The sequence below is a fragment of the Monodon monoceros genome, unplaced genomic scaffold (genome assembly GCF_005190385.1).
Source record: "Monodon monoceros isolate NGI ecotype Baffin Bay Population unplaced genomic scaffold, NGI_Narwhal_1 Super_Scaffold_16, whole genome shotgun sequence".
Taxonomy (NCBI): Eukaryota; Metazoa; Chordata; class Mammalia; order Artiodactyla; family Monodontidae; genus Monodon; species Monodon monoceros.
This window is the reverse complement of record NW_021703772.1, coordinates 72,517,540-72,545,158: the sequence shown is the minus strand read 5'-3', so window position 1 is coordinate 72,545,158 and position 27,619 is coordinate 72,517,540. Positions and strand designations below refer to the sequence as shown.

At 43.1% G+C, this 27,619-nt stretch overlaps 1 protein-coding gene across 17 annotated transcripts in view; it reads left to right on the top strand.

Annotated features, from left to right (window-relative positions):
• The window catches only part of PKP4 (plakophilin 4), a 252,499-nt gene that overhangs the window by 207,492 nt on the left and 17,388 nt on the right, over positions 1–27,619 (top strand). For all 17 annotated transcript variants that reach the window (XM_029224896.1, XM_029224881.1, XM_029224886.1 and 14 more), the window contains 5 exons: positions 3,864–3,996; positions 5,325–5,538; positions 21,082–21,265; positions 25,699–25,816; positions 27,325–27,516. In XM_029224896.1, the coding sequence (XP_029080729.1) occupies positions 3,864–3,996; positions 5,325–5,538; positions 21,082–21,265; positions 25,699–25,816; positions 27,325–27,516 (841 nt within the window). The remainder of the gene's footprint in view (positions 1–3,863; positions 3,997–5,324; positions 5,539–21,081; positions 21,266–25,698; positions 25,817–27,324; positions 27,517–27,619) is intronic.

Sequence of the window (27,619 nt, the reverse complement as noted above, 5' to 3'; positions counted from 1 at the left end):
GGTTACTGAAGTTCTGTTCTTTTTTTTTTTTTATTTTTTTTTTCTTTATCCTTCATATTGGATCTTTTTTTTTAATTAATCTGTCTTCAGATTTGCTGTGTTTTTCTTCTGTGGTCTCCAGTCAGTTGTTAAGCCCACCCAGTGGATTTTTTTTTTCTGACACTTTAATTTGGCTTTTTTGTAGTTTTCATGTCTCTGATAACATTCCCCATCTATTCACTCCTTACATACATCTTTTGCTTTACGTCTTTGAGCACATTTATAAAAACCATTTTAAAGTCCTCTGATCATTCCGACATCTCAGTTTTCTCTGGGTATGTTTCTATTATTTGTTTGTTTACATCTTTGAGAGTCACATTTTTCTGTTTCTTATGCCTAGCAGTTTTAAATTATATGCTGATTGTTGTGGATAATACATCGTAGGGACTCTGTATTATGTTGTCTCCTCTTAGGATTCTAAGTTTCGTTGTGGAAAATAACTAAATTACTGACAAGTGCTTTTGATCCTGTCACAATTGGTTCTGTTCTTTGCTAGGACAGGTCTATTTTAGATTTATTTTACTCCTAGAACATGGCCCTGACTCTGTGGAATGGTTCTTACTCCTAAACATGGCCTTTGTGGAGACTAAATGCTGAGGTGATCGGTGAGGTCTGCACGATGACTGGGCTGGAAGTCCAACAACTCCTGGTTTAGTTCTCATTCCAGCAGCAGCTATTCTCCACCAGACCTGTACATGTACATGCAAGGCACGTGTACAGCCCAGCGCTCAACTAACGACTTGTGCGTAATCCTTACACAGACTTGTTAAATCTCCTCTGCATAGCTCTGTCCTCTCCAATATCCTGCCCTGCAAATTTTAACCTCTTGAGCATCCCCAAATTCCAGTCTTTCCCCCTCAGTTCACTTAGACCATCATGCCCATTCAGACTTGCTTCCTGTGCCATGATCCAAAAAGTGCCCTCAGGCAGAAAGCCAAGTGAGTATGGGGTTCCCAGGGTGATGCCCCCGCCCCTTCAAGGATTACATTCTTGTGTTACTTGTTGTCTAGGGCCTGAAAACAGTTTCCTCACACATTTAGTCCAGTTTAATGGTTGTTTATGGGAGGAAGGCAAAGTCCAGTACTGGTTACTACTCTATCATGGCTAAAAACAGAAGTCTGGGCTTAGGTTTTAATGAAGCAAATCTTGGCAAGCATTGACGCCATCCAGCCAGCCCATGAATTGATAGAAGTCTTTCCAGGGTAAATTTCTTCTGAAAATCAAGGCTGGAGTTGGTGTCAACTGAGCCTAACTGCCCATCTCCAGCGGGAGCCCACCCTTTGTGTTGTCTGGCTCAGGAGGCACCCAAGGATGCTAGGAAATCTTGACCATCCCTGTGCCATTTAAAGAGAACAGAAATGTGTATTTGTAATGATTGAGTCATCACGGAAAGATTAAATCACACTCCTTGCACTCTGTTAATTACCTTATAGATTTATATATAATAGACTGTAGATAGATTTTCATCAGAAATAGTTAACATAGTATAGTTCATTTTTCAGGGATGATGAATATTAGTAAAACATCTTTCATAATGCAAAGTATGTAAACTACTTTAATAAATATCACCACAATTTAGTCATCATAGCCAGCCTAAGAAGAAGTTAAACATGATAGTTTTATTGTTCCTAATTTACAGATGGGGAAACTGAAGTTCTATGTAAATGGTTTTCAAAATCACATCACAATTGAAGGACCTGGGACTTAAACATAGGCAATCTAACTCCAAATTCTGTGCTTTTTCTGCTGCGTTGTCCTGCCTCTCGGCACTTATGGTTTTCTTAATGCCTGTTAATGACATCATCATCACCCAGTCTGTTCCCCAAGCTGGAAATCTCCATCTCACCCTTGATTTCAGTTTTCAGTAGATCATCTGGTTGCCGTGCAAAGAATAGTTGGGGGAGGGAGTGATATTTGAAGCAGAGAGAACATGTAAGTGGCATGTAGAGGGTCCAGCCGAGATAGAAAGAGTGGATGGATTTGGTTTGTATTAAATATTTTGGAGATAGTCAACAGAGTTTGCTGATGGATTGGATGAGAAGGATAAGGGAAAGAGAAAAATCAAGGATGGTCCTATTTTGAGCAAATGTGGGGATAGGGGATAGTCTCCTTGCCACCAGTCTTTTTTGATTCTAGTATATTCTCTACTTGGCCACCAGAGTTATCTTCCTTATAAATGTGACCTTGTTGCATTCTCTCACGCTTCTGCTTTAAGACCTCCACTAGCTTTCCGTTCCTTGTGCGTGGTGATAACATATTAGACCACTAACCTCCACCCCTTAATTACTAATCCCAGGTCCCTCATCTATCTGTATCTAATGTTATTTGATAGTGCCTACCTTATGGGGCAACAGTCAAGGTAAGTGAGATAATATCTATAAAGCTCTTGACAGAATACCTGACACAGATAATCTCAATAAGTAATTATTCATGTTATTGCTATTAAGACTAGACTTTTTTAGTTTGGCATACAAGCCCCTATATATAAAATTATGTCTTATTCAATGTTTGTATCTCCAGCACCTGTTCTGGCACTTGTAGCATAGTAAGAATGCACCAATGTGTGATATGAATGTGTGTGTGCAGGTGTGGAATGACCTGACCCTCTGTAGTGGATGAACCAGTTCATACTGGAGCCTGCCCAGAGAGGCTGTGGACCTTTAAAAACTGGGCCATAGAAGTATCACTGGGTCATTAATTTAAAGATTTATTTTTAAGTTTCTTCGGGATTAATTCATTTTTGATTAACAGTTTACTCCATCCTGTTATCAAAGTCTGCAGATTTGTTGCTTTGTGAACCATTTGTAAGAAGCTGGTCTTTATGTAACATAAGCATAAAATCACATTTAACAAGGATTCCAAACAGTGAGCCGATCAAGTTACATCAGAAAATCTGACAATGTGATGTTACCTGAAAAAAACATAGTATCAAAGTATGTACGTATATTTAATATGATTGTATACTTATTGTACAAGAAGTGGGATAGCACGGGGGTGAGGGCACAGACTCTGAAGGCAGATGCCTGGGTTCAAATGTTGCTCTGTTGTTGACCAGCTGGGTGACACTAGGCAAGTCGCTTAGCCCTTCTGCTTCAACCTCCAAATCTACAAGGTCAATTTAAGGATAGATGAACTAATACACATAAAATGCCCAGAATAGTGCCTGGCACGGAATAGTACGTGCTGTTTAGTAATAATCCAATTCTTTGAAAAAAATTCTGTACACACACATGTGCACACTTGCCTGCATATGTTGGTTGAAAAAAACACCAGTGGGAAATGTCAACAGTTGTTTTCTCTGGATATAGGGTTACTGCAAAAACATTTTTTATCATGTTTTATGTTTCTTATAATCAAGAGCAACCATATATATTAAATTTCTTAAAAATCATCAGGCACACAGTATTTCCACTGGCTTTTGCTCCTCCCTCCTCAGGAGTGACATCTCACCTAGCTGAAGTGCACTTGTTTACCTGAGCCTCACACCTGCGAATTTCTTACATAGGCAGAAAGGCGTAAAATTAGAATCAGGAGGAGGAAAACAAGAATGGAAAAGTTACCCATATTAAGAACCTCTTTGTTACCCTGAATCTTTCTCTGCATCTGTGCATCATGATTTCTTTAAGATCATAAGCATCTGTGATATGTTCATCAGTGCATAAAAATTATTTACATACATACACATATATATATATATATAGTTCTTTTAGGATTTTTGTAACTTCCCATTGTCTCCGCTGAGCTCTCTTCTCTGACAAATGTTTTGTTCAGTGTATCGGTAGAACACGGGCCTTCCTTTCTGAAGCCGCGTTTTTCTCGTGCAGGGAGTTTGCCTGGCGTGATCCCGAGTTGCCTGAAGTCATTCACATGCTGCAGCACCAGTTCCCGTCAGTTCAGGCAAACGCAGCAGCCTACCTGCAACACCTGTGCTTTGGCGACAACAAAGTGAAGCTAGAGGTACAGGACCAGTGCCTGGGATGCCAGAGTTGGCAGGGCGGGGAATGGGGAGGGCCGAGCAGTGCCTTTCTGTTTAGCAGCTGCGTGCTTGTGTGCTTAAGAAATGATCAGATGCAATCTAGAGACCCTTTTCAAGGGGTGTTCTGATACGAGTGACTCTTTTACTTCTCAGCTATGCATTTCAATATTTCTTGGGAAAATCTGGGATGAGATTATTTCTTGAAGTACATTTAGCATTTTCAAATCATGTGTCCACTCATTAGCTTATTCATAAAACATGAAACAAAATCAATTTAACCTGCATTTTAAAAGTATTTTCTATAAATCTATTAGATACAAATTATAGTATGTACTTGTGAACTCATGTATTTTACGAGATTCTGGTCAGAATCGGTGCCAACACACAATTAAGTAAAGGATTTATAACCATTACTAATACCGAACATATATGAATATTTTATTTCAGATTTTAAGCTTTTGGGGCTTTTATAGAAACATAGTGAGTCATTGATATTGGCTAGCTTTAACATTTTAGACCTTTTTTCCTCCTGCAATGTCATATGGAACTTAAGCGTTTTTCACCCCTCAAAATTTAGAACAACACACAGTTACAGACTAAAGGTGAATGCAGTAAATAAAGCCCAAAAATATTCACATAAATATTAATGAAGTGACAAATGGAAGAAAATTTAGGGAGAGTCACCTAGAGAAACAATTCTAGAAAGCAAATGACTTCAGTCAAAAATCTCTTCCTGGGGCTTCCCTGGTGGCGCAGTGGTTGAGAGTCCACCTGCCGATGCAGGGGACGCGGGTTCATGCCCCTTTCCGGGAAGATCCCACATGACACGGAGTGGCTGGGCCCGTGAGCCATGGCCGCTGAGCCTGCGTGTCCGGAGCCTGTGCTCCGCAACGGGAGAGGCCACAGCAGTGAGAGGCCCGCGTACCGCAAAAAAAAAATCTCTTCCTGTGTTGTCTTCGACCCTGCATACAGCTTTGTTGTGGTCGTGTATTTGTGCATTTCACTTGGAAGTGACAGCATAATCCCTGTGTACATTCGGAGGGTTGGCGTATGACCATGTTACCTGCATGTGGCCGTTAAGCCACCTAAGTCTCCCTTCCCTTCTTTAAGCCATGAACCTGTGAAAAGAGCTTCATCTTAGAGAGTGTCCTTAAAATTTATAGAACATGTATTTTTTTAGAATAAAAAATAATCATTTGAAATGATCTGGAGTTGTATGTTTTCCGTGATCTTTCCATAACAGACTTTTGTTTGCTCTCTGATTGACCACATGTCACTTAGGCCTGGTACCTAATATTTTTCATTCTAGGTGTGTAGGTTAGGGGGAATCAAGCATCTGGTTGACCTTTTGGACCACAGAGTTTTGGAAGTTCAGAAGAATGCTTGTGGTGCCCTCCGAAACCTTGTTTTTGGCAAGTCTACAGATGAAAATAAAATCGCGATGAAGAATGTTGGTGGGATACCTGCCTTGTTGCGACTGTTGAGAAAATCTGTTGATGCAGAAGTAAGGGAGCTGGTCACAGGTAGGTAAAGAATGTGATCACGTCTTGGAGGAGATGTTGAAAACCATCTAGATTCTGCCCATGTATGGTGGCATCGTGAAGGACTTGGAGGTTCTAGGTTGGAGGTGACAATACAGTGCTCACAACTGTGACAAAGGCTGTGTGTAAGTTAATCTAATGATTCAGAAAGTACTTGCAGTGCTGTAGTCACCTCGACTAGTATCATTTATTGTACTTGTTAGTGCATAAGTATCAGCTAACAGATGTCTTGTCACAGAGGGCTGAATACGTCATTTTTCATTACATATTCCATAGTAATTACTTGTTTTAAATAGACTGGCTCTCCTTCCTTTTGAAAATAAACTGTACTTAATGGATTGGCTACCTTCCACTTCAGTTCAGCCTGTGTCTGAAAGCCTGTTAGTATCTCAGATGCTTCTCTGGGTACTGGAGATGTAAAGTTGAATAAAACTCAGTCCCTGCCTTCAAGTAGCACTTCGATTCCAGAGGAACACAAGTGATTTTCTGTGAATGTCAGTGAAACGTGCAAGTGCTGGACTCCGTAGAGGTTGCATTGGGAGCACGGCAGATGGGTAGGGAAGTTCTCTGGTCAGTGTGAAACCAAAGTTGGCCTAAAGGTTGAGGAGGCATTGGCTGGGTATACAGGGGAAATATTTCCAGTCGCAAGCAGAGGCTCGGAGACAGCATGGGTTATACAGGCGGAGCTGCCAGCAGGAGGGGGATGCTGAAAGGAGACAAGAGCAGAGAGAAACACAGGCCTGGTTTGGGGAACTTGTGTCCCACATGCAGTGGGAGTGATTACAGGGCATGGTGTGGCTAGTTTGGGCTTTTATATGCATTCTTCCAGCAGGCAGTAGGGGTGGGGGATTGATTTGAAGTAGATGAGCCTGGCACCTGGGAGGCCTATGAGGAGGTCAGTAGTCTAGAGATAATAGCTTGAACTGTATCAGTGGTAGAAAGAAGGGGTGGGCAGTGGAGAAGAGGAAACAATGAGAGAAATATTTCATGGCCAGGCCACAATGGCCCAACATGGGGAGTGAGAGTCCCAGAGGAACTGAGTGATGCTTTGTCTTGAGGTCAAGCTGAGAGAACAGTTCTGCAGGAGGGCGATTAATGACAGCACTGTTTATAAGAGTATTAGGGGGAAATACTGAGTATTCATTGGTAGGAAAACGGTTAAATAAATGGCAGTACATTCACACAGTGAAACCACATAGAAGGGCTAAAATAAGTGCATTAGAGCTATCTGTAGCAACATAGATAAATCTCTAGAAACATTGGTAGAATGATAAGCACAGCATGACACTATGGTATAAATTTTTAAATATGCAGGTTGAGGCTATCTTTATTTTTTGATATAGGCACATGCAATAAAGGTAAAATTTTTCATTAGAATGATAAAAGACAGATTCAAGATAGTGGTTAGCTCTACAGGGTGCGGGTAGAGAAAAAGGCATTGAGGAGTATAATCTGGCTCCACTTCTTTAAAAGGAAAGAGAAATCTGAAACAAAGAAGATAGAATGTTAATACAGTTGATCCTTGAACGACCTGGGGGTTGGGGGCCCTGACCCTCTGTGCAGTCGAAAATCTGCATATAACTTATGGTTAGCCCTCCGTATATGTAGTTCCTCCGTATCCACGATTCCACATCTGTGGATTTAACCAGCCACCAATTGTGCAATACTATAGTTTTTACCATTGAAAAAAATCTACATATAAGTGGACCTGTGCAGTTCAAACCCATATTGTTCAAAAGTCAACTGTATTTAACAAAGCTAGGGGTCGGGGCTTCCCTGGTGGCACAGTGGTTGAGAGTCCGCCTGCCGATGCAGGGGACACGGGTTCGTGCCCCGGTCTGGGAGGATCCCACATGCCGCAGAGCGGCTGGGCCCATGAACCGTGGCCGCTGAGTCTGCGCGTCCGGAGCCTGTGCTCCACAACGGGAGAGGCCACAACAGTGAGAGGCCCGCGTACCGCAAAAAAACAAAAAAAAACAAAACAAACAAACAAAGCTAGGGGTGGTGGGCATCTGGGTGTTTGTTTTATATTTGCTATGCTATTTTTCATGCTTGAAATAGTTAATTTAAAATGTTTTAACGACATTTCTTCCAAGTGAATCCCATTCTCCACTAGCTTCCACTATGAAATCAGAGCTTTAGGTTCTGTCAGCTGTTATTCAGTAATACTTAGGAATGTAGCAAACCACCTTGAATCTAATATTTAGTTAAGGGGAATCAACTTTCTCATAAGATATTCATGTTCAAAATAAGTACCCTGTACTTCGAATAAGGTATGAAAATTACGTACTAAAAGTAGAATGCACTTTATATATAATCTTAAACTCCAGAATGGACTGCCTGCCCTAATGTGATTTGAATATTAATGCTTTAACACATCTCAATTACATATCGATTTATTAGTAAATCAATTAGTAAATCAATTTAGCTCCCTCTTTATAAAATGCTTTTGAAGCATCAAACCCTCTCACACCAAAAAATAACTTATTTACATTTACATACTATGTATTGTGTGTATGAAATGAAAATTAGAACAAGCGAAATAAAATTAAGAAAAAAAATTATAGACATATCCATTCTAGAAGTTAGCACAATCACTGTGATTACACCCAAATATTTGTCCTAAGCCCCCTGTTAGGAAGTCAGTGTTATTTGCAGTATATGAGTACTTTCTTTCCTCGTTTGATGTTTCTTTCCCATCATTTTGAACTCTCTGTGAACGTTCAAGTAATTTCTCCCAGTAATACACCTGTGCAGCCAGCAAGGCTGCAGAATGATGTGTGCAGGCTCCCTGAGGGATCAGCAGTGATCCAGGGTCGACCTGACCTTGGAAGCACAGCTTCTACTAGATTTGGTTCTGTTTTGATTAACTAGGCAGATTTATCATGACTTGGTCCTTACATCCTTGATGTGCAGCTTTTTTCTCTTCTTCTGTCATAATTTCCCATGGGAGGAAGAAGTCTTGACTGCATTTTTGTTTCTGAGGTTTTATCCTTGGGAGAAACTCTAACAGTGTCTTTCATGAACTGAGCTCAAGGAGTTTGTATGATGTAGTGATAAACAAGAAGTAAAGTGTATGAAAGTTTGGTGATTTTTTTTTTCATTTTAGAATAAATCAAATTTATTTGAAGTAGAGCCAGACTTTACTATTAAGGGTAAAGTCTATTAAATTTTATGTACTAATTTACCTGGTGCGTACTCTGGATGTGAGTGCTAATTTAGATGTTTCACTGCATATATCCTCATTTCTGTTTGGGAACAGCACTAAGTTGCTGAGAACACAAAAGTTTTAAGACTTGGACCCTGACCTTGAAAGAGGATATGAGTTTTCATAATTCAAAAAGCTATTTCCCTAATAGGTTGTATCAGTTCCAGTATAAAACTAGCAACAGCCTCTGATATTTCTTTTTTGGAAATAGCTGCCTGTAGCTTTTAGGCTTTTTTTAGAAGTATTTTTTGGCCATACTTATAGGTTAGGGAATATTAAGAACTGTTTTATAACTCTGTACTTTTACCTGTAACAGTTCATACTGATATGTGGACAGATTGCTTATGAAACGTTTTCTTCAAAAGTAGTCTTTGCTTTGGAATGGCAGTAGTGTGTGTAAACAATTCACTGAAATGACAATATATAAAGGAGTTGGACCAGAGGACTTCAGAAGTGAGTTTCCAGTTTCAAAATGCTAAATGTCAGCCCAAGTTTGATTTGTACCTAAACACTCTCTACCTAATATGAAACTACCATGCCATAATAAATCGAGCATAGTTGCTTGGGGTCGTGTGTGTATTACATGTATACGTGTATTTGTAGGTTAAGATTTATGGAGACAAGAAAACTTATTTATTCACATTTCTCAGTTCCAGAATTTAGTGGTACCAACTTTAACTGATGATCAGTAATGTTTTAAGAGCAGCTAATCCCTGATGTATTTTAAAGAATGACAAAATCAAGAGAACCTTGAGCTCTTTCGTTAACTATTCCTGAAGTCAAATACTCATAAGCTGTCTCTAAAGCACAGAATCACAAGGTTGGAGGGGACCTCCAAATTCATTTTGTCCAATCAGCCATCCAACACATGGAGCCCCTGTACGGCTTCCACACAAAGTAGCTGCCCACCATGTGCTTGAACCCACAGGGATAGGGGGCTCATTACTTCGTGGGATTAAGACTGAGCAGCACAATTGTCCAGAAAGCAACAAGAAGACATTAAGTATGACTTGAGAGGCAAGGAAGATAAGCCCTCAGGACATCATTTTGCCTAAGAGTAGTCCTACAAGAGAAGACCAGTTAGCCCCAAATCCAGCCTTCCAGACCTTTCCTAACCAGGAAAGCATCTCCCCGTCTGAACCATTTTCATTGAAACATGTCTGCTCCAAACATGGGTAGCAGGGTGCTATGTGACTGCATCACCCACCATTCCCTATCAGCTGCCCATCTCTTGGAAGATATCCTTCCAAATTTAATGTTCTTCCAGTGTCTCCACAAAATACTCTGGCCCTTGGCCAACCTTGCACGATGCTTGGCCTTGAGTTCTTCACTGTAAACTATAGTCAACTTAGGGTCATGAAATGTTAAAGCACAGTGAACCATTGTGTTCAAAATATTGTGTTATTTGAAGAAATTACTCTCCCCTTGAAACTAGGTATTCTATTGTCCTTAATATTAAGTAATTCAACCTCATTATTAATTCAAAGCCTTTTCTTCCACTTCCCTTTGTTTCAGTTTGGCATTTTTAACGCACTTCAATGCAGAAATTTTAGCTATTCTTTTTAAAAGATGTCTTGCCTTTGCTTTAAATGTAATAACTGCCCAGGGCCTGCATTTTTGGCCACATCTTAATTTGCAGAGGTAGGAAGGAAAAATACTTTTGGCCCAGTGTATTTTCCCAGGACAGTGTGGCTGTCGTTGTTAATTAAAATAGTTCTCTAGTATGTGACGTGATTCTTGTGTTTTCTTCGCTGTGTTGAACATGTTCCAGGTCGGAACCTAATGAGCTTTTCTTTCAGTAATTGCTGATATGTGCAGGTGCTTAGGCAGAGGTTTTTATTACAAAGGTACTTTTTACCTTTATTGTGCTTAAACCTGAAAGCTGGATGAAGTATCGTTGTTCCCCAGTTGGGTTATAAAATGAATGTCTGCTAGGCCACAAACTATGGGTGGAAAGTGGGAACATCTTGTCACTAGAAGAGATATGTTGAACTCATTTGTTCAAGATAATTAAATATGTTTCTAAGCTAGGATATATGAGTTTCAAGTTATTGAGCATCCTGAAAGCATCGTTTTTTAAAACTATATAAATTGAAGATATTGCATAGAATCTGCACGCCTACCTTTTAATGCACCAGATGTCCCAAAATTATCATGCTTCTCTTACCCCATTAACACTGGTGTTAAGTACCAAAAAGTAGCCTTTGAATAATAATGGACTTTGTTTAAATGACTGCTATATTCACATTCCTTCCAATTTAGCAAGAGATTATTATTCCTCCATATGGCTAAGTAAAATATTTCCACACTGTTTATTTTAAACTGTTTGGATGCCAGCAGTAGATTCCAGCCGCTATGAAGAACGTGAAATTAGGCGTATTCCCTTCCTGATCATTAGCTCCTTATTTCTAATTAGACAGTAAATTAATAAGAAAATGATAGTTGGGTGCCAAGGAAGGGTACATGGGCCAGGCTCAAGTTTAGCAAAGAGCAGGACATCCTATAAAGAGCCAGAACCTAATGGACATGCATTCAGCCTTTTGGATGATTATGTGCCATTACAGAATGAAATGATTACTAAACATGTCCCCTTGGCCTAACTAAGGTGCCTTCAAAACAGTCATTTATTCCCTGGTGCAGAGAGGAGTTGGCCTCTTACTTTCTGTCCTGCTTTTTGTGGGCCCCTAAGAGCTGTCAGGAGTCTCATGGGTAGTTTTCAGAAATCCAGCAACATCGCCTCCCAATTCCGAGCCCAAGTCAGTAGGATCCTTACCACTTGGCCCTCTTTATAAAATAATAGCAAGGGGAACGTGCACTCTCCTATTTACTCAACATTTCAAACCATAAAAATTAGTAATGAGAAATAAAATGACAAAAGTTTCATTGGTAACAAAACAAAAATAGTTTAATAAATGCAACAACTCTTAATTCAGAGTCACAGAACTTTGAGCTGGAAAGGGCTCTAAAGAAATCTTCTATTCTGCCCCCTGTAGTACAAGATGAGAAACTGGGATACAAAGAGATTGAGTCCAGAGGTTGGGTTTCTGACATGCCGGCTGAAGCTCTTCCTTCCCTTGCCTCTGCCCGCCCTGGCCCATCCGCAAAATCTGGGGGAGGGTGCAAATGCCCATTTTCACATGTCATTTCCCTTATTCTCTCAAATTACCACCAAAAAGGGAAAAGGAAAAAAAAAAATCCCATAATATCTCAGTTAGTCTCTGAATTTCACCCAGCTATATAAATATTTTTGAACTTGGTCACTCGCACAGCCACATCAAACTAACTAATGATCAGGTATAATCCTAAAGCTTCAGGTTGCTTAGAAAACACGTGAACTGTGATATTAGTCTTGTGAGTATTTCAGGATTCACAGTCTGAGTATGAAAAGATTTGCCCTCGGAAGTGGACTATGACATTCTATTTTGTGTGCGGGCTTCCGGATGCCGAGTAAGATGAGGCAGTCAAGAGGGGAGACTCAGAGGTTCCTGTAGAATTCAGCTGGTCAGCCAGTGGTCAGGGTGGGGTCTCTCAGCACAAGACAGGCCCCGTAATGACACTCCCTCAGTAAACTAGACAGCACGTCGGTATGAGAAGGATGAGAGCACATGACGAAATTCACAAAAAGAGGTGCCCAAGAGACCCCACCCAGGTCCCTCAGGTACTTGGCAGTTTCTGAGTCTGTCTTATTTCCCGTGGCTTAGGACTGGAGGCATTTTCGTCTCTAAGCTTCTTCTGCTCAGACCAGATGACAAAGTGGAAGCCTTAGTGCCGTTACAAATGAATAAGCACATTCCTGGAACACATAAAAGTCAGCTGTGGAACCTGCAACTGTGGGACTTTGTCCCAGGGAAATCTCTGTGGTAGTGTAAATAAATTCTCTGTCAGAGCATGAAACGACCTGAAGAGCACCCAGGGTGGCCGGGTCACTGCTCCCACTGCCACCTCTGCATCAGAGCAGTTCTCCCAGGGGGCTTTCCCTTCACGTGACCCGTTCGCTTTTACAAACTCCCCGCTAACAGAAAGAATCATCCTTTACGTGCCTTACGGGCAATGCTTAGTCAGCAGTTCTGAATTTTAAACTGATTGATTTTCAGAGGAAATGCCTTTCCAGGGTACACAGGACTGTATGCCTCCATGAAGTCACCAGTCCTCTCAACCTACCCCTGAAGTTGGGAAATTACCTAGGTAAGGAAGAATATGGTGAAATGCAAAGTGGCTCTGGAAATGGAGCTTTAGAAATCGATAGATCTTCTCAAAGATGCTGTGATCCACCTTTGTACCTGAAAAATCACAGAAACAAAGGCTTATGTTCTTTAAAGACGAAAAATATAAAGATCTATCATTCAGGTCCTTCAGCTGGGGACAAATTTAAGCAGCAGGAACAGTCCCCTTCAGATTGAATATGTAGGCTGGGGCCCTACCGTGTGCAGCGTCTGCGGCCAGCTCAAGTCTTCGGTTCCACACAGCCCCCTCCTGGGCAGCTTCCTTCTCTCAGATCACCTGAGCCCTCACTCACTGCGGTGGGAACCCGAGGTCCTGACCACCAGGACCGCAGCTGGGCCTGACTTTGCCTTCCCATGCCTGGCATGGAGGATGCCTCAGCTGGGCCGGAAATCTCAGGGAGCAACGAGGGACACAAGGCAAGCCCACCAGGCTGGCCAGCCCAGGCCTCCCTGCAGGACCCCAGCTCTCAGGGCAGCTGCACTGCCCACCACCTAGGATGCCAGCTGTGCCAACCAGCAAGGAGTGTAGCAAAGCCTAGCCTGGCAGCAGGGGTACAGGAAGAAGAAAGCCCGGAGCCGGGCCTGTAAGCCAGCTCCAGGACTGCACGCTCAGGTGCTCTGCGGCTCACTGCACACGTTTTCAGGTACCTCTCCTGAGATGGTCTCATCTTGGGAACCCTGGAAATGATTATCCACCACCATGACTTGTTTTCCTGGGAATTTATCCAGAGAAAGGCATTTCTATAACTGAAGACAGTCCTTTTGTCCCACTCTCACAATAATTGCTTTCCCATTATTTCAGTTCTGTTTCAGTTTCGTAATTTATTCACAGCATTCCAGTCCTGGTGGAAAGTTTGAGTCACTTACCTGAAGCCACAAAATGGCAGACACTTCTCACACTACCTTTTTCCCGCTACCCCCTTGATTTCCTCATTTCTGCTACCTGTATCATATTCTCACACAGGAGGTGAACTGTTGGCTCATCTTTGACATCAGCCTCAGCTTGCGTCAGGCTCCAGATTCTCATCACAAGCACTCACTCTCCCTTCCTCTTTGCTTTCCCATCCCCTCTGCACTCCTTCAGGCCCTCATCACATGCTCCCTGACCTACTGTCCCGGGACACAGGCTTTGCCCCTCCTGGTCCGTCAGCTTCACTGTCCCCTCCTGGGATAATGCCCGTCCCTGCAGTCCATCCTTCCCCAGCTGCCAGTCCAAATCTGCAGCCCCTATCCTCCCCTCACCTTCTGGGCCAACCCTAGCCTCAAGGTTTCCCCACTCCTGCCCCTCCCAGCTGGGAGGGCACCCCCCAGCCCGCTTCTCCCTGGCCTCTGCCCTTCACACGCCAGCTCGAACGCAGTGGTTTCCAGTTCCACACCAAGGCAGAGGTTTGCCTGCTAAGAAAAACATCCAGGGAGAGGCAGCATGGGGTCAGGAGTGAGTGTGGGCTCCAGAGTCAGATCCACTTGTTTCCTTCCAGCTCTGTGAGCCCCGGCAAATCTCCTCACCCGGTACCAGCTGCCCGGTGAGAAACACAGTACCTGCCGCTTGGCGTTTCTGTGGAGCTGGGCTTACTGCTCTTCCTACTGGTGGGTGCTTTGTCAGAGCTGCCTGGTGCTGCAACTATTTGTGGCAAGGCCTCCTGGGAGCAGAGGGCTCACCTACTTGTATCCCTTAGAGCCTGGCATGAAAACGTCCCTACCAGCACTTTCCAGTAGAAGTGTAAACACAGGGCACGTCATTCTGAACTTCCTAGTGGCCACATTAAAAAGGAAAAAGAAAAATGCGTTTATTTTAATAGTGTAGTTTGTTTAAACCAATATTTCCAAAATATCACTTCAACTTGTAAGCAGTATAAAAACAATGAGGTGTTTTACATTCATTTTTTTCATACCCGGTCTTCATAATCCAGTGTGTATTTTACACTTACAGCCCATCGCGGTTTGGACCAGCCACATTGCACGCGCTCGATAGCCACATGCAGCCAGTGGCTGTTGTATTGGACAGTGCATGTCTAGGCTGTGCCTGGGTATAAGTAACATGTGTCTAAAAGGCATGAGGTACAGAGCTTTAATGCCGGAAGGGGGCAGGGATGCAGGTGACCGTGTTGTGACAGGATATAGTGGCCATAGCATCTTGTCATTACTCTGCCCAACTGAAAGTTGCAGAGGTTTATAAAAACCCTACTGGGGTTAGGGAAGAGCTTCGGGGCAGCTCCAGAGAGTAGAAACGGAGATGTGTTTTTGCTAGATCCTGGGTGTTTCAGCCAGAGACCATCTCGGGAATCACAATGGAGGCATGTGCTAGGAGCAGACAGGGGCCCTGGGTACAAAGGCCCATATTCCTGCCTTGTTATCCGCAGACTATGGGTTTACGAGAAGCACACATTATTGGACGCTTATATGCAATCTGCAGCCTTGATGTTTTATATTTTCACTTTTAGTCTAATATTTCCACCCCTGCAAGAATGCTTGCAGGGTGGGTGTACACGACACCAGCCTGTTCCAAGCAGCCCATTGGATGCAGAATAGCCGGGAGGGGATGAACATATATACCAGGCAGTTCTGACCCCCAGAGAGCTGAAGCATGATAGTGACTTATCATGATGCTTGCTCTGTGCAGGGAATGATGCGGCCAAGATCTCGTTGTCTCTTCTCTGATTTAATACTCTTTGCACCCCCAAGGCTTGGGTGCCTCGTGGACATCTCATGAAAGAGCATGTCTGAAACAAGAATGTCAGGAACAGACACTGAGCATGAGGCCAACTCATGAAAGAAAATGCAGGGGCATGTCCAGTGGTGATATTTGAAGTTGCACTAGCACTTTTTTGGCTGTTTTATTTTTCTTTTTTGCAATGCCCATGAACCCTTGTGTTGTGCACTTTCGGGAGGAGGGGTTGTTTGTTTGGGTATTTTTTTGATAATTAGGAAGCAGCAAAAATTGAATACTATATAAAAATTAATGGGTTTAGATTTCTTTCATATCAGAAAAAGAAAGAAAAACAGTTGCGTAGGCTGTTATGTATTTATGCTACCAGAGAAATAGCATTTTCAAAATGTTGTTTGGTTGGTTTTCTAATGTCCTTTAAGAAATGCATTTTTCAAATGGTGCTATTATTTTAATTAATCAAGTAAAATCAGTTTCTAATTTAACTATGAAATTATCATTTGGCTGTAAGAATAGCTATAATGCTAGTTTTAAACGTGCACTCTCAAAATTCTGTGGCCTAGGATTTATGTGAATGGTATCTTAATTACTGTATTCATTCTTTGTGGGGAAGATGGACTTTCATCTCTTATGGCAGTTTCTCATTGTGGCTACTGGTTACTCATAATTATGTGTACTTTTTCTTGTGGTAGAGAATAAGCAGCGTTTTCTACAGTAGTATGCGGGAAATTCCCTAATATTTTCAAAATGAGTTTGTTTATATATATTCTTAGTTCTCACAACAAATAGCTAATTGCTTTAAATAAAAACCTCAAGTTTCCTAAACTGAATTATAGTTTATTTTTAAGTTTCTTTTAAGGAACCAAGAGACAGTGGAGTGTGCTGCTAAATAGTTTTGAAAATAATTTTGCACTAGGACGTCGGAGCTGGAGGTTTATCATGTTGATGGAGAATGCTAATAGTTCTGTATTTCTCATCAGTCTCGCTACATATGGGAGCTGGTGTATTTTCCATTCATTACTTACTGTTCTAGGAACATTCTCCCTGACCCATTAAATGAAGCCCTAGACAGAGTAAGTGGAAAGAACATTGTTTTATTACTGCTTTAGTGAGGCAAGTGCACACAGGTATTATTAGTTGGTCTTAAGAATGGTGCTTTTTACTTTGAGTAGAAAAGCCAAAGTAATCATTCTGTAGCTAAGGCTTTTAAGTTTAAGTGAACCTTCTTCATCCAATGTTGGTTGATCAGAACTGGTTGCCTTGGCTTTCCATAACCTCTATTTTTGAAAAAGAAAGTGGGGAGGAAAAACCAATGTCTTGGAACTTGCTTTGATGTTCAAAATGGCGAGTTAAATCCTTACCAAATGTGGTTTTTTGTGTTACATAGCAAAGTACAGGATTAGAGGGATAATGTTAACTCTTAATGCGGGATCAGAAAGCTGCCTTTGTGCGGATGCCACCGACTTAGCAAAAATAGAATCTTTCCTTTCTTCTGATCAAGAATAATTTTGAACACTTTTTGAAGTTGCAGGAGAGGTAGCTTTAATTTCTGTAGCAGACTGATTTTATGAGTCATCTGAGTTGACCGAAAGATAACCTAGTCAGCTGGCCTACAAGTCTACTGAAGGGTTATGTATTTTTAAATAATGTAACATTTTATAATTGGGCAACACTGGTCCTTTCTTTCTGCAGTCTGAGGGATGGGGATTGAGGCATTTCGGTGTAACTTAACTTCTGGTTCTGGGAGGTGGAGCAGCAACGTAATTCTCCTAGCCCCGTAGCTGGGGTGGTAGCTTCAGCAACCATCCCTTTGGCCTTCGTGTGAAAAGCAGGCAAAACCGTGCTGGCAAATCCCCTTGAAGATCCAGACCACTGTTCTGACCCCCTCCGTGTACTTACAGACCTTCAGGGACACTCTCAGGACGCTCAGTTTTAAGAAAAGGTGTGAAAGGGAGGGAATACATACCTAGGTGCTAAATCTGACAGGCAAAAAAGAAAAGGGAAATCTCAAAGCAAATACAGGCTATTAAATTGGATCCATCAACATATATTTCTGAGCACCTATTGTGTCCCCTGCATATGTGTAACCAGACGTATAAAAGAATGGATAATAGAGTGTTTCTTACTCATTATACTTGCCTAATGAAATTTAATATTGAATTTAGAAGAAGAAATGCTCATCATCCTGTAAAAGTGATTCACTTTGTTTTGAAGCAGAAACTAACACACCATTGTAAAGCAATTATACCCCAATAAAGATGTTAAAAAAAAAAAAGTCAACATGTAGGATTTCAAGCCTACCAAATAATTAAATGGGAAGTGAATTCATTTTGTGCATCTTGACTCTTTAAGGTATTATGTGTGAAGCACACAGTGTCTGGCACAGAGTAAAACCATAGTAAATGGCCAAGTTACTACTGTGTATGTTGATTTACGAATGTTTCTGCTCTCCAATCCCCTGTAGATGTAATGGCTAATAGTAAACTGTAGAATGACATATAACTCCACTGGTCATTCTAAATGCCTGACAAGGAAAAGAGCGAGCCAGACAAAATCCTTGTTCCAGCACAGAAAGTCAGGCGAATCCACAAACCTGGGGACTCTCCTCTAGCCAGAGTAGATCTTAGAAGTAGCCAGGAGTGGAGGCAGGAACCATGAAAAACAAGCTTTTCTGCCAGCAGTCGGAGAACTTCTAGGCATCAGCTCCAAGATCCAACGTGCTAAGTAAGAACCACTCCTCTTCTTAGTCGTGTTTTCACCTGAAGCGTGTGACTCAGCACTGTTTAATTTTCCATAGAGATGTATATCTAATTTTATACCTATAACCTACAGTATGATAGACTTTACTTTGCATAAACCTTGCCTTAAATTAACGTTACTGGAATGCATTTATTCTGTGAAGTAGAACGTAGCTTATTGGAAAATGCAACTCTCCCCCATGTGTAGAATTTCGTGGAGTGAGGACTTTGAAATGCTTTCACAGAGAGAAAAACTGTTCCAGTGGCCTTCAGAATCGCATGTTATAAAACTGTCATCAGGAGAGGTTAGGAAATGACCCTTCCCCACCACTGGCCTCTGGGCCACGCGCTGCCCCTCTGGCTGACTCAGGCCCCCGGCAGTCCCCTTCAGAGTGCTGGGTGGGGTGAGGTTGGCCTCGCTGGCAGAAAATGTTAAAGCCCTGTCTGTGGCGGCTGCTATCGTCCATGCTTCTGTGCCTCAACCCACTCTCCTTCTGTCTTCTCTCCCCTCACCTATCGTTTGGGTCAGAACCAACCTCCAGAGACTCGTTTTTCATCCTTAGCGCCCAAGGTCTCTTCTGTGGTCATCCGTCCTCAGATACTTTTCCCCTAATACAGTGCTTTTCAAATGTCTTTTAGACACAAAAACCCTTTTTTCAAACAGAAACATACAGTGAAGCCCAGTATTGAGAACAGATAAGGATGGAGCTGCTCCCGGTGAACTGGGATGGGATCTGGAGCCCTGCCGCCGGTTCTCACCCACCTCCCACACGGCTGCCCCTAAGAGCCCAGCGGAACCCCCAGAGTCCAGGGAGCCCGGTTTAAACCCACTCACAGAGATGCAGCCAGTTTTATCAGAATCCACAGAGAAGTAGCTCAGCTTGTGGAGTTTCAGCTCACTTCATAAGCACCTGCAGTGTGCGCCGCCCTCTCACCAGGACCATCAGCCACAGGGTAGTTATGGAAACGAAGGTCTGTCGTGCTGGACAGAACAAGCCTTCAGAGGCAAAGCAGGGTCCTTCCTTTTCCCGATGCTGAACTGTCCAAACCCCCCTCGAGTCCAAGCCTTACTAGATGGGTCACCGCTGAGGCTGAGGTCCTGAAAAGCTGTGCTTATGGTGGGCTGTCCCACCCCAAAGGGTAGGAGCAAAGAAAGGATGAAAGTCTTGGGGGAGCAAGGGAAACCCAGTCAGCAAGGCCCAGACATCAAAGCCAAGTGAGAGAGGAGTCAGGACCCAGGGCGTTTCCCAGGACAGGGCCCACGCATCTGCCTCTGTCATCGACCATCCCTCCACGGTGTGAGTGGGTCAGGGCAGGTGTGCGGGGAATGGACGGTCCTCTCGGTTCACGGAGTATTGTTTTACTGTCTTCAGTTCTAGCCCTTTGCTTGAACCCCTCCTCCCTCCATAAAGAAAGAAAGCTCCTGTCAGCTCTCTCCCGCCTCCCTCCTTCGTAAGGGGCCCTGCGATTTTAGGCCCCGAGAAGGCTGCTGCTCAGGCAGTTTACAGGCTGGCTCCTTGGTCACCAGAGCCAGAGCAGCAGTTTTCAGTCTTGTCTCTGGCCCAGCACTCTAGATCAGTCATGTTCACAAGCCTCACATGCTTCCATGGACACGGGCAGGTTTTGCCAACTCCTTCCCCTCCACAGGCCTCGAGCGTTTTTGTGTGTTGATAGTTCTAAAATCACTATACTGACTGATGCAACTTGCCAGGGATACATCAGGAGTGTAGGGCTCTGAAGATCCAGCTGTACCGTCTCTCCTCCTCCACCCCATCCCCTCTTACTTAGGAAAATGCATCAATGTGAAAATGACATTAGAGTAGGTATAATCCTGAATTTGCTCTAATTTCTAAAAGAGTAACTATTAGGAAATATGTGCTTTATAACAATAATTTAACCCTCTTATGGTTGACACAGAAGCGAGGACCCTCTAATATGCTTATAATTCAAATAACACTCTAATAAGCTACATTTAAGGTCTGGTTGTCCTAGCAATATTGATACGAATTACAATATTGGGAGCTTTTAATTTATTGTTAGTCTTGCCTGTATCCAAAAAGGAATGGTAGTAACTTGCACATGCTGATAAAACTCTTAACGTGGAAATAGAAATGTTTAAACCTTATCTAAATATGGGAGATAAGACAAATGTTAACCACCCTTTGTGCAAGTTACTTCAAGTATAATATTTAAGCATGAGCTTCCCGGTAGCAAAAGTAAGAAAAGGAAGTGTGATGAAGAGAAAGTGTCCTTCTTTTGAGAAAGAGAAGTTCTTTTCAAGTACTAAATTTTAAAAATGGTTTGTCACACACAACACTGAATGTAAGGGATGATACAATGAACCACATTTTTACAGCCATCACAGATGCATCATATTTATGACCCTTGATTGGATTGTGCCCCTCCCCCTCACAGGGTAACTCTAATTTGCTTTGCAAAACCATAGTCGTCTTGCCTGATAGATACATAGGCTCCAAAACTTAAGATAAGGACGACTTGGTAATATACTGCCAGAAGCTTACATACGTTCAGTCAACATTTATTAGAGGTCCATCCCCAGCCTGGTTGTAAATTCAGGCCATAGATTAGGTTTGGAACAGACCCGAATTCCAATCAATTAAAGCTAATATGTTTATTTCATTACTAAAACTGCAGGACTTCTAATCTGATATTTAAAATCTCCTTCTTTAGGAGTTCTTTGGAATTTATCCTCATGTGATGCCGTAAAGATGGCAATCATCCGCGATGCTCTCTCAACCCTGACAAACACTGTGATCGTTCCACATTCTGGATGGAATAACTCTTCTTTTGATGACGATCATAAAATTAAATTTCAGACTTCACTTGTTCTGCGTAATACGACAGGTTGCCTGAGGTAACTTTTTGTTTCTTCTTTACGATTAAGTCTGTGATGAAATAATATGTGTCATAGCTAAGTTGACTTCAGGATGATTTAATATTTCATTTCTATTAATATCTCTCTAAGTTTCCAAGTTTTTTTTTTAATTTAGACCACTGGGCTTTGTTATCCTATGAGGAAAACATCGTGAGCACAGAGCAGTGGCCCGAGAGACATTATCTTATAAACGACTCTTCTATAGATCAGTCAAAAAAGCCCTTTCAGTCTGAAATTACTGTCAAAATTCCAGTGTTTTCCACTCGAGCAGCATTTTCCTGGTTGTCACATTCTGATTGCTAATGTGTTGGCAGCCTGGTGTTTGTTTAAAATTCAAAATGTGGAAGTGCAAACTTCATGTTATAAAGTAACTCAGTCACGGGGATGTAATGTGCAGCAAGGTGACTGTAGTCACTAATATTGTGCTGTAAAGTTGAAAGAGGCTAAGAAAGTTCTCATCACAAGAAAAAAACACTTGGTAACTTTGTGTGGTGACAGACGGTAACTAGACTTATTGTGGTGATCATTTCACAATGTATACAAATGTCAAATTATTGTTTTGTACACCGGAAGCTAATATAATGTCTGTTAATTAGACTTCAGTCTTTTTAAATGTAATGGTTAAAACTTTTTTGCTTTTAAAAGGGTGCAAAAAGGTGCGGTTTAAGCAATCATTGGGTTTAGAGTTTTATAAATAAATGAAAATGAGCCCAAATACTCTTTTCAGTCATTATCTTTAGCATTTAAAATCCATAAAGCCTCCTTTAACTGTACACGGTGCTGCTCATTGTTTGCCATTAACTCTCATCAGCTCAGTTTCCACCCAGCTTCCCAGGCTTGCTGGGAACCTGAAACAGTAACCTTGGGGCAGAGTGGCCTGGTGACGACAAGAGTGGGCTCTGGCTTTAGACAGACTGACTTCCTGTCCCATTCTGAGCCTCAGTTTCCTCATCTTTACAATAGGGGTAATAATAACATCTCAGAGTTGTGAAGACTCAGCTTGTATAAAATGCTTCGTGTAGTGTCTCACACACAGTGAGCGCTATTTACCGTTTAGGCTAAGATGTCTGAGCATCTCTACACCAGAGCTCGAGAGCGGGGCGGGGGGTGGGGGTGGGAGTGGGGCGGGGGTGAGGGAGGGAGGGGCCTGGGCTTCTGCTCTGAAGCCTTCCGCTATTGTGATGGGTAACTGGGGCAGGGGAGGGGGCAACAAGAATCAGGCTCCTAGAAGGCAGGCCAGTTCCCTGACTCAGATTCCTGCATCACCGAACGGGTCACATGGCCTCTACTGCTGATCTGTGGGGCAGCATCTCATCTCCCTGTACCTGGCTCAGGGGAGGCCGTGAGCCCTCAGCTAGCCTGCCAGGCTTCAGGGGAGGCCCAGGGACAGGTCGCATGCTCAGGCTCCCCCAGTGGTTCAAGGCTATTAACAGTTAGTTGGTGAATGCCTTCTGTGTAAATTCAGTGATGGACAAAACAGAGTAGGTCGTGGCTCGGATAGAACCAAGCTCTATTGATGAAGACAGGTAAATAAATGAACAAGAAAATAACAACAGATGCCATTTAAAAAATAGGGTGATGTAAGAGTTACTAGGTGGTCACTTTGATGGTCAGGCGGTCCCTCATAGGAGGTGAAGTTTAAGCCCAGTCGGAAATGCCACAGGAGCTGCTCCTGTGAGGGCGGGGGTGGGGGAGGGGAGGAGGACGCACTCGAGACAAAGGGAACGGGGAGTGTACAGGCTCTGGGGCAGGAAGGGGCTTGAGGCTGGAGCTTAATGGGCAAGGTGCAACGTGAAACCAGTTACGTTGGGATTTTTTAGATCAGAGCAAGGAGTGCACCACATGCCAAGTGTCATGGGGAACCATCAGAGGGTCTACTCACAAGAGTAGGGACGGTTTCTGGCTGTGATGGGGGCGACAGTGGGGGCAGGAAGGCAGATGAGGGTGACAAAGGCCAGGCACCAGAGAGAGGTCGGCAGAGCGGAGTACGTTGTGGAGGGAGAGGCTGACAAGGTTTGCTCATGGACTGAATATGAGTGGCGAGGAAAAGGGAGGAAGTAAGGACAGCGCCTAGATCTCTGGCTAGATCAGCTGGGAGCACGGAAGTGCTGTTGATGAGGTCGAGCAGAGGGGTGGAGGAAGGGTGGAGAGACGAGCAGCTGAGGGTTTTGTCTGGTCCACTTTGAGATGTCTGATTAGCTATCCATGTGGATAAATGTAATGTCTGGATAAATGAGTCTGGAGTTCTAGAGAGGGGTTGGGCTAAAGATAAAAACTGGGGAGTCATGGGTCTATAGGTTGTTTTAAATCCAAGGAGCAGAAGGAGGCCACCCAGGAGAGCACCAAGATAAAGATAGGAAGCGACCAAAGTAGCCCTGGGCACTCCAGAGGGGACCCACAGGCAGAAGAGGCTGAGAAGGGAAGACAGCAAGATGAGAGGAAAAGCAGAGGGGTACCGGATCCCTGTTAGAGGAACAGAAGAGGTCACCTGTTGAGAGCTACTGAGAGGTAACCCTGGATAAGAACAGTAGAGGGACTTCAGCTATGGAACGCTCTGTTGTCATTCAGTCATAAATAATTTGTATTTTCTACTTTTATTTTCTCTTAAACCATTGTAGCAGGAAGCCTCTAAGATGGACACAAAAACTCTTGCCTGCTAGTGTTATGCCCATGTGTATTCCCCTTTCGTTGAGTGAAATCCTTCAAATAAATAGTAGTTCTGAAGTTCTAGATGCCACTTCTGAGATTATGTTACAAAGAGACTGGCCTATGTGTTGCTCACTCTTTCTCTTGTTGCCTCATTCTGAGCGAAAGCTAGCTGCCATGGTGTGAGCTTCCCCAGGTAGAAACCCCCATGGCAGTAACTGACGTCTGGCAAACAGTGAGAAGCTGCGGATTGCCATAGTCACGTGAATGGACTTGAAAGTGGATTCCCTGAGGACTGGGAATGACCACTTGTGTGAACTTGGAAGTAGATCCTTCCTAAGTTGAGCCTTCAGATAACTATAACCTCAGATAATAGCTTGATTGTAGCCTTATGGGAGACTCCAACCCAGAGGCACCTAGCTAAGAAGCACCTGAATGCTGGACCCAGAGAAACCATAATACAACAAGTATTTATTTTTTGAGCTGTTAAATATTGGGGTAATTTGTTATACAGCAATATATAGCTAATAGAATCATGAATTAAAGAAAAGTATGTATTCTAATATCTCAAATAAGTGGGGCAGATGAATTTATGTGATTTCTAATTTTATTTAATTTTAGTTAGGGAATATATTTTGTGTAATATTGATTGAAGATTCTTTTATGTTCTAGTAGCCAGTCAGTATTGATATAGGTTTGATAATATTTAATATGGAATTGAAGATAATAAGTGTTTTCTCTTTGTATGGGACAGATATGCAGCTTATTATTTTGTTTATTCCCATGGTTGATATTCAGCTGATTCAGACTTTGTACTTCAAACTGATTGTTCAAGTCTAACATCTCTTCTACTTCGTTGACACCTTCATATGATGAATCAGTGCCTTTGTTACTTTGGCTATTAAATATTTTTTAGTAACAAACAAACAAAAAGAACAGTAGAGGGATCATGTGTGATAGTATCTCTGGCCTCAGAAAAACAAAGGCGAAAAGAAAAGTCATTCCCGATCCCCCTTACCTAGTCTAAGTTTTACAAAATCTCAGAGTTAGCCTAGAACCCTTGTTAATGGCACAGAAAATAGAGCCTTATAATTTGGTATCAATTCACGAAGTTGAATTGATAGCACAAATTTCCATATGGATGAGACCTAAAACAATTTTCAGGTTTTTTAATAATTAAAAAGATGAGAAAAATTGTGGCATGAGCAAGTGTTCCTATTTAACTTGAAATGTTTATACAAGAAATATGTTTCCTCTGTTCATTCAAGAAGCATTTATGACCACCTACTACATGCAAAACATTTTAATAGGTGCCGGGACTGCAAAGACCTTATGACCTAACAAGGGAGGTAAAGGATGTCTGAAAACAGCAACCGTGCATGGCTAGCAAACATCCTTTTACATGGTGGGCACTTCCTAATTGCTTCCTATGTAGCAGCTCATCTCTTCCTTACAGCAACCTTACGAGGTAGTTACTATTATTCCCCCTTACGTATGAGGAAACTGAAGATGAGCCCCAAAATAATTATTTTAGGAGGTTAGAAGGTGGCCCGTCACAAGAGAGATACAAAGTTCAAGTGCCACTGCTCCCTTCTGTTTGTGTGGCTAATGGGGGGCTGGCTATTACTGTGAGCTCCCTCGAGATTAAAATGCAGCCTCCAAATGCCTCTTCAGACCAGATCTACTTGCTGCTGTGTCACCCGTTCTCAGATCATTAAGGTAAGGCTCCACGGCTAACGAGCTCCCCCGTGCCTCTGCCTGTTTAGGAATCTCAGCTCCGCGGGGGAGGAAGCGCGAAGGCAGATGCGATCCTGTGAGGGGCTGGTGGACTCTCTGCTGTACGTGATCCATACGTGTGTGAACACATCTGACTACGACAGCAAGGTCAGTGAACGCCGCAGTGGCAGAGGACAGCAGCTGCCGACCGCCGCTGTCCACGTGCCATTGACTCTTTCTGGAATTCTTGACCATCTGCTCCTTGTTAGGCTACGCTCCAGATTAAAGGGAGACTGTCTCAAAGTAAATAAATAAATAAAGGGAGACTGTCTCTAAAAATTACAAGTTAACAGGGACATGAGAACTTAAGAAAATAGCCTTAGAACCATGAAAACTGAGTGACTCCATGTGGCGAAGGATCGACCAGGGTCCAGACCTTCTCTGTGGTTTCTCCTGGGCTCATCGTCAAGGTGATGGCCCCACTGCTCTTTCCTCCAGTTCCGTATCCCCTGTTGCTACAGTCAAATCCATCTGGATCTAGGTATCTACTGAATAAAAGTTCCTGGTCCAGGTACTGGAATCTCCCCAACCTCTCTTCCCTTCTTGCCTCGGTGCCAACTCTGGATGCCCCTTTCTACATGCGGTTGCAGTCTTTCACCCACTCCGTCTGTTACCAGCATGTCCCTCTTATCCTCCCCTCCTATTTCCTCCATCCCGGCCCTCTCACAAGGAATTCTGCTCATCATTTTTCAGCTGTGATGCCATCCAGGGTCTGCCCCAGCATCAGGGGCCAGGGAAGGTGGGGAGAAACAGGAAGGAGGGACTAAAAGTGTCAGGAGTCCCAAGGCAGGCAGGGCGCTTGTTGTTCAGGATGGGCTGGACGAAGAGGGGCCACAAACAGGCCTGGGGTCGTAAACAGGGGTCTAAGAGGAAAAAGAAGACTGAGTGGTAGGATTGCGGGGGAGCTAGAGGAGAAATTCAAAGTGACAGCCAAGTTTTTATTTGAGCTCCAGCTGAACCAAAAGATCTGCAGATGAAATTGAGAGGAATAAGCAAGTTAGAAGGGGAGCTCGCTAGGCAAAACTGAACTTGGTTCTAGACACACTTGGTTGAAGTGAGTTGGCCTCCCAATTAGAGGCGTGATACAGACTTTGAGGAACAAAAGACCATGTACAGAAGGCAAAACGTCAGCAGAGAAAGAGATCAGATCGTGGAACTTTCCACAGAGGGAGGGGGGAGGGGGAAATGGAAGGAGACGACAAAGATGGCACTTGCGGGGAGGGGCTGTGTCCGGGGTGGAGGCTGGTCGCACCCGCTGTCACGATGAGGATTCCCAGTGGTGAGAAGGGGGGGACTCTGGTAACTTGGGCGCATCTCTGCCACTGCGGCAGCCCTGAAGCACAACCCTGGGCATTTTCTTCTCCAGAGCCTTGCACAGTTCCCTCAGCAGGCAGTCAGATCGTCAGCTGCACTGCGGATGGCTCTGCACTCTGTCATTGGGTGTCCCGTCAACAGTCTGGAATCACGGTTCTGACCTTAGACTGTTGCAGTTCCCATAAAGGGAAAAGCAGTTCTTTCACGTTCTACATTTCTTTACTATCACTGGTGCTCAGTACAGAAGCACTTTGCACTAATGTGCCACGGTGGTTTTAATCCTACACTGTGTTGGGTTTCAGACCGTGGAGAACTGCGTGTGCACACTGAGGAACCTGTCATATCGGCTGGAGCTGGAGGTGCCCCAGGCCCGGCCGCTGGGGCTGAACGAATTGGATGACCTACTCGGAAAAGAGTCTCCCAGCAAAGACTTGGAGCCAAGCTGCTGGGGGAAGAAGAAGAAGAAGAAAAAGAGAACACCACAAGAGGATCAAGTTAGCATTTTACTTGACATGAAACTCTAAAGTTTCGTTTCCTCTGGGAGTGAGAAATCACATATTTGGCAAGAAAAAATTTTTTTCTCATGATGCAGTTTTT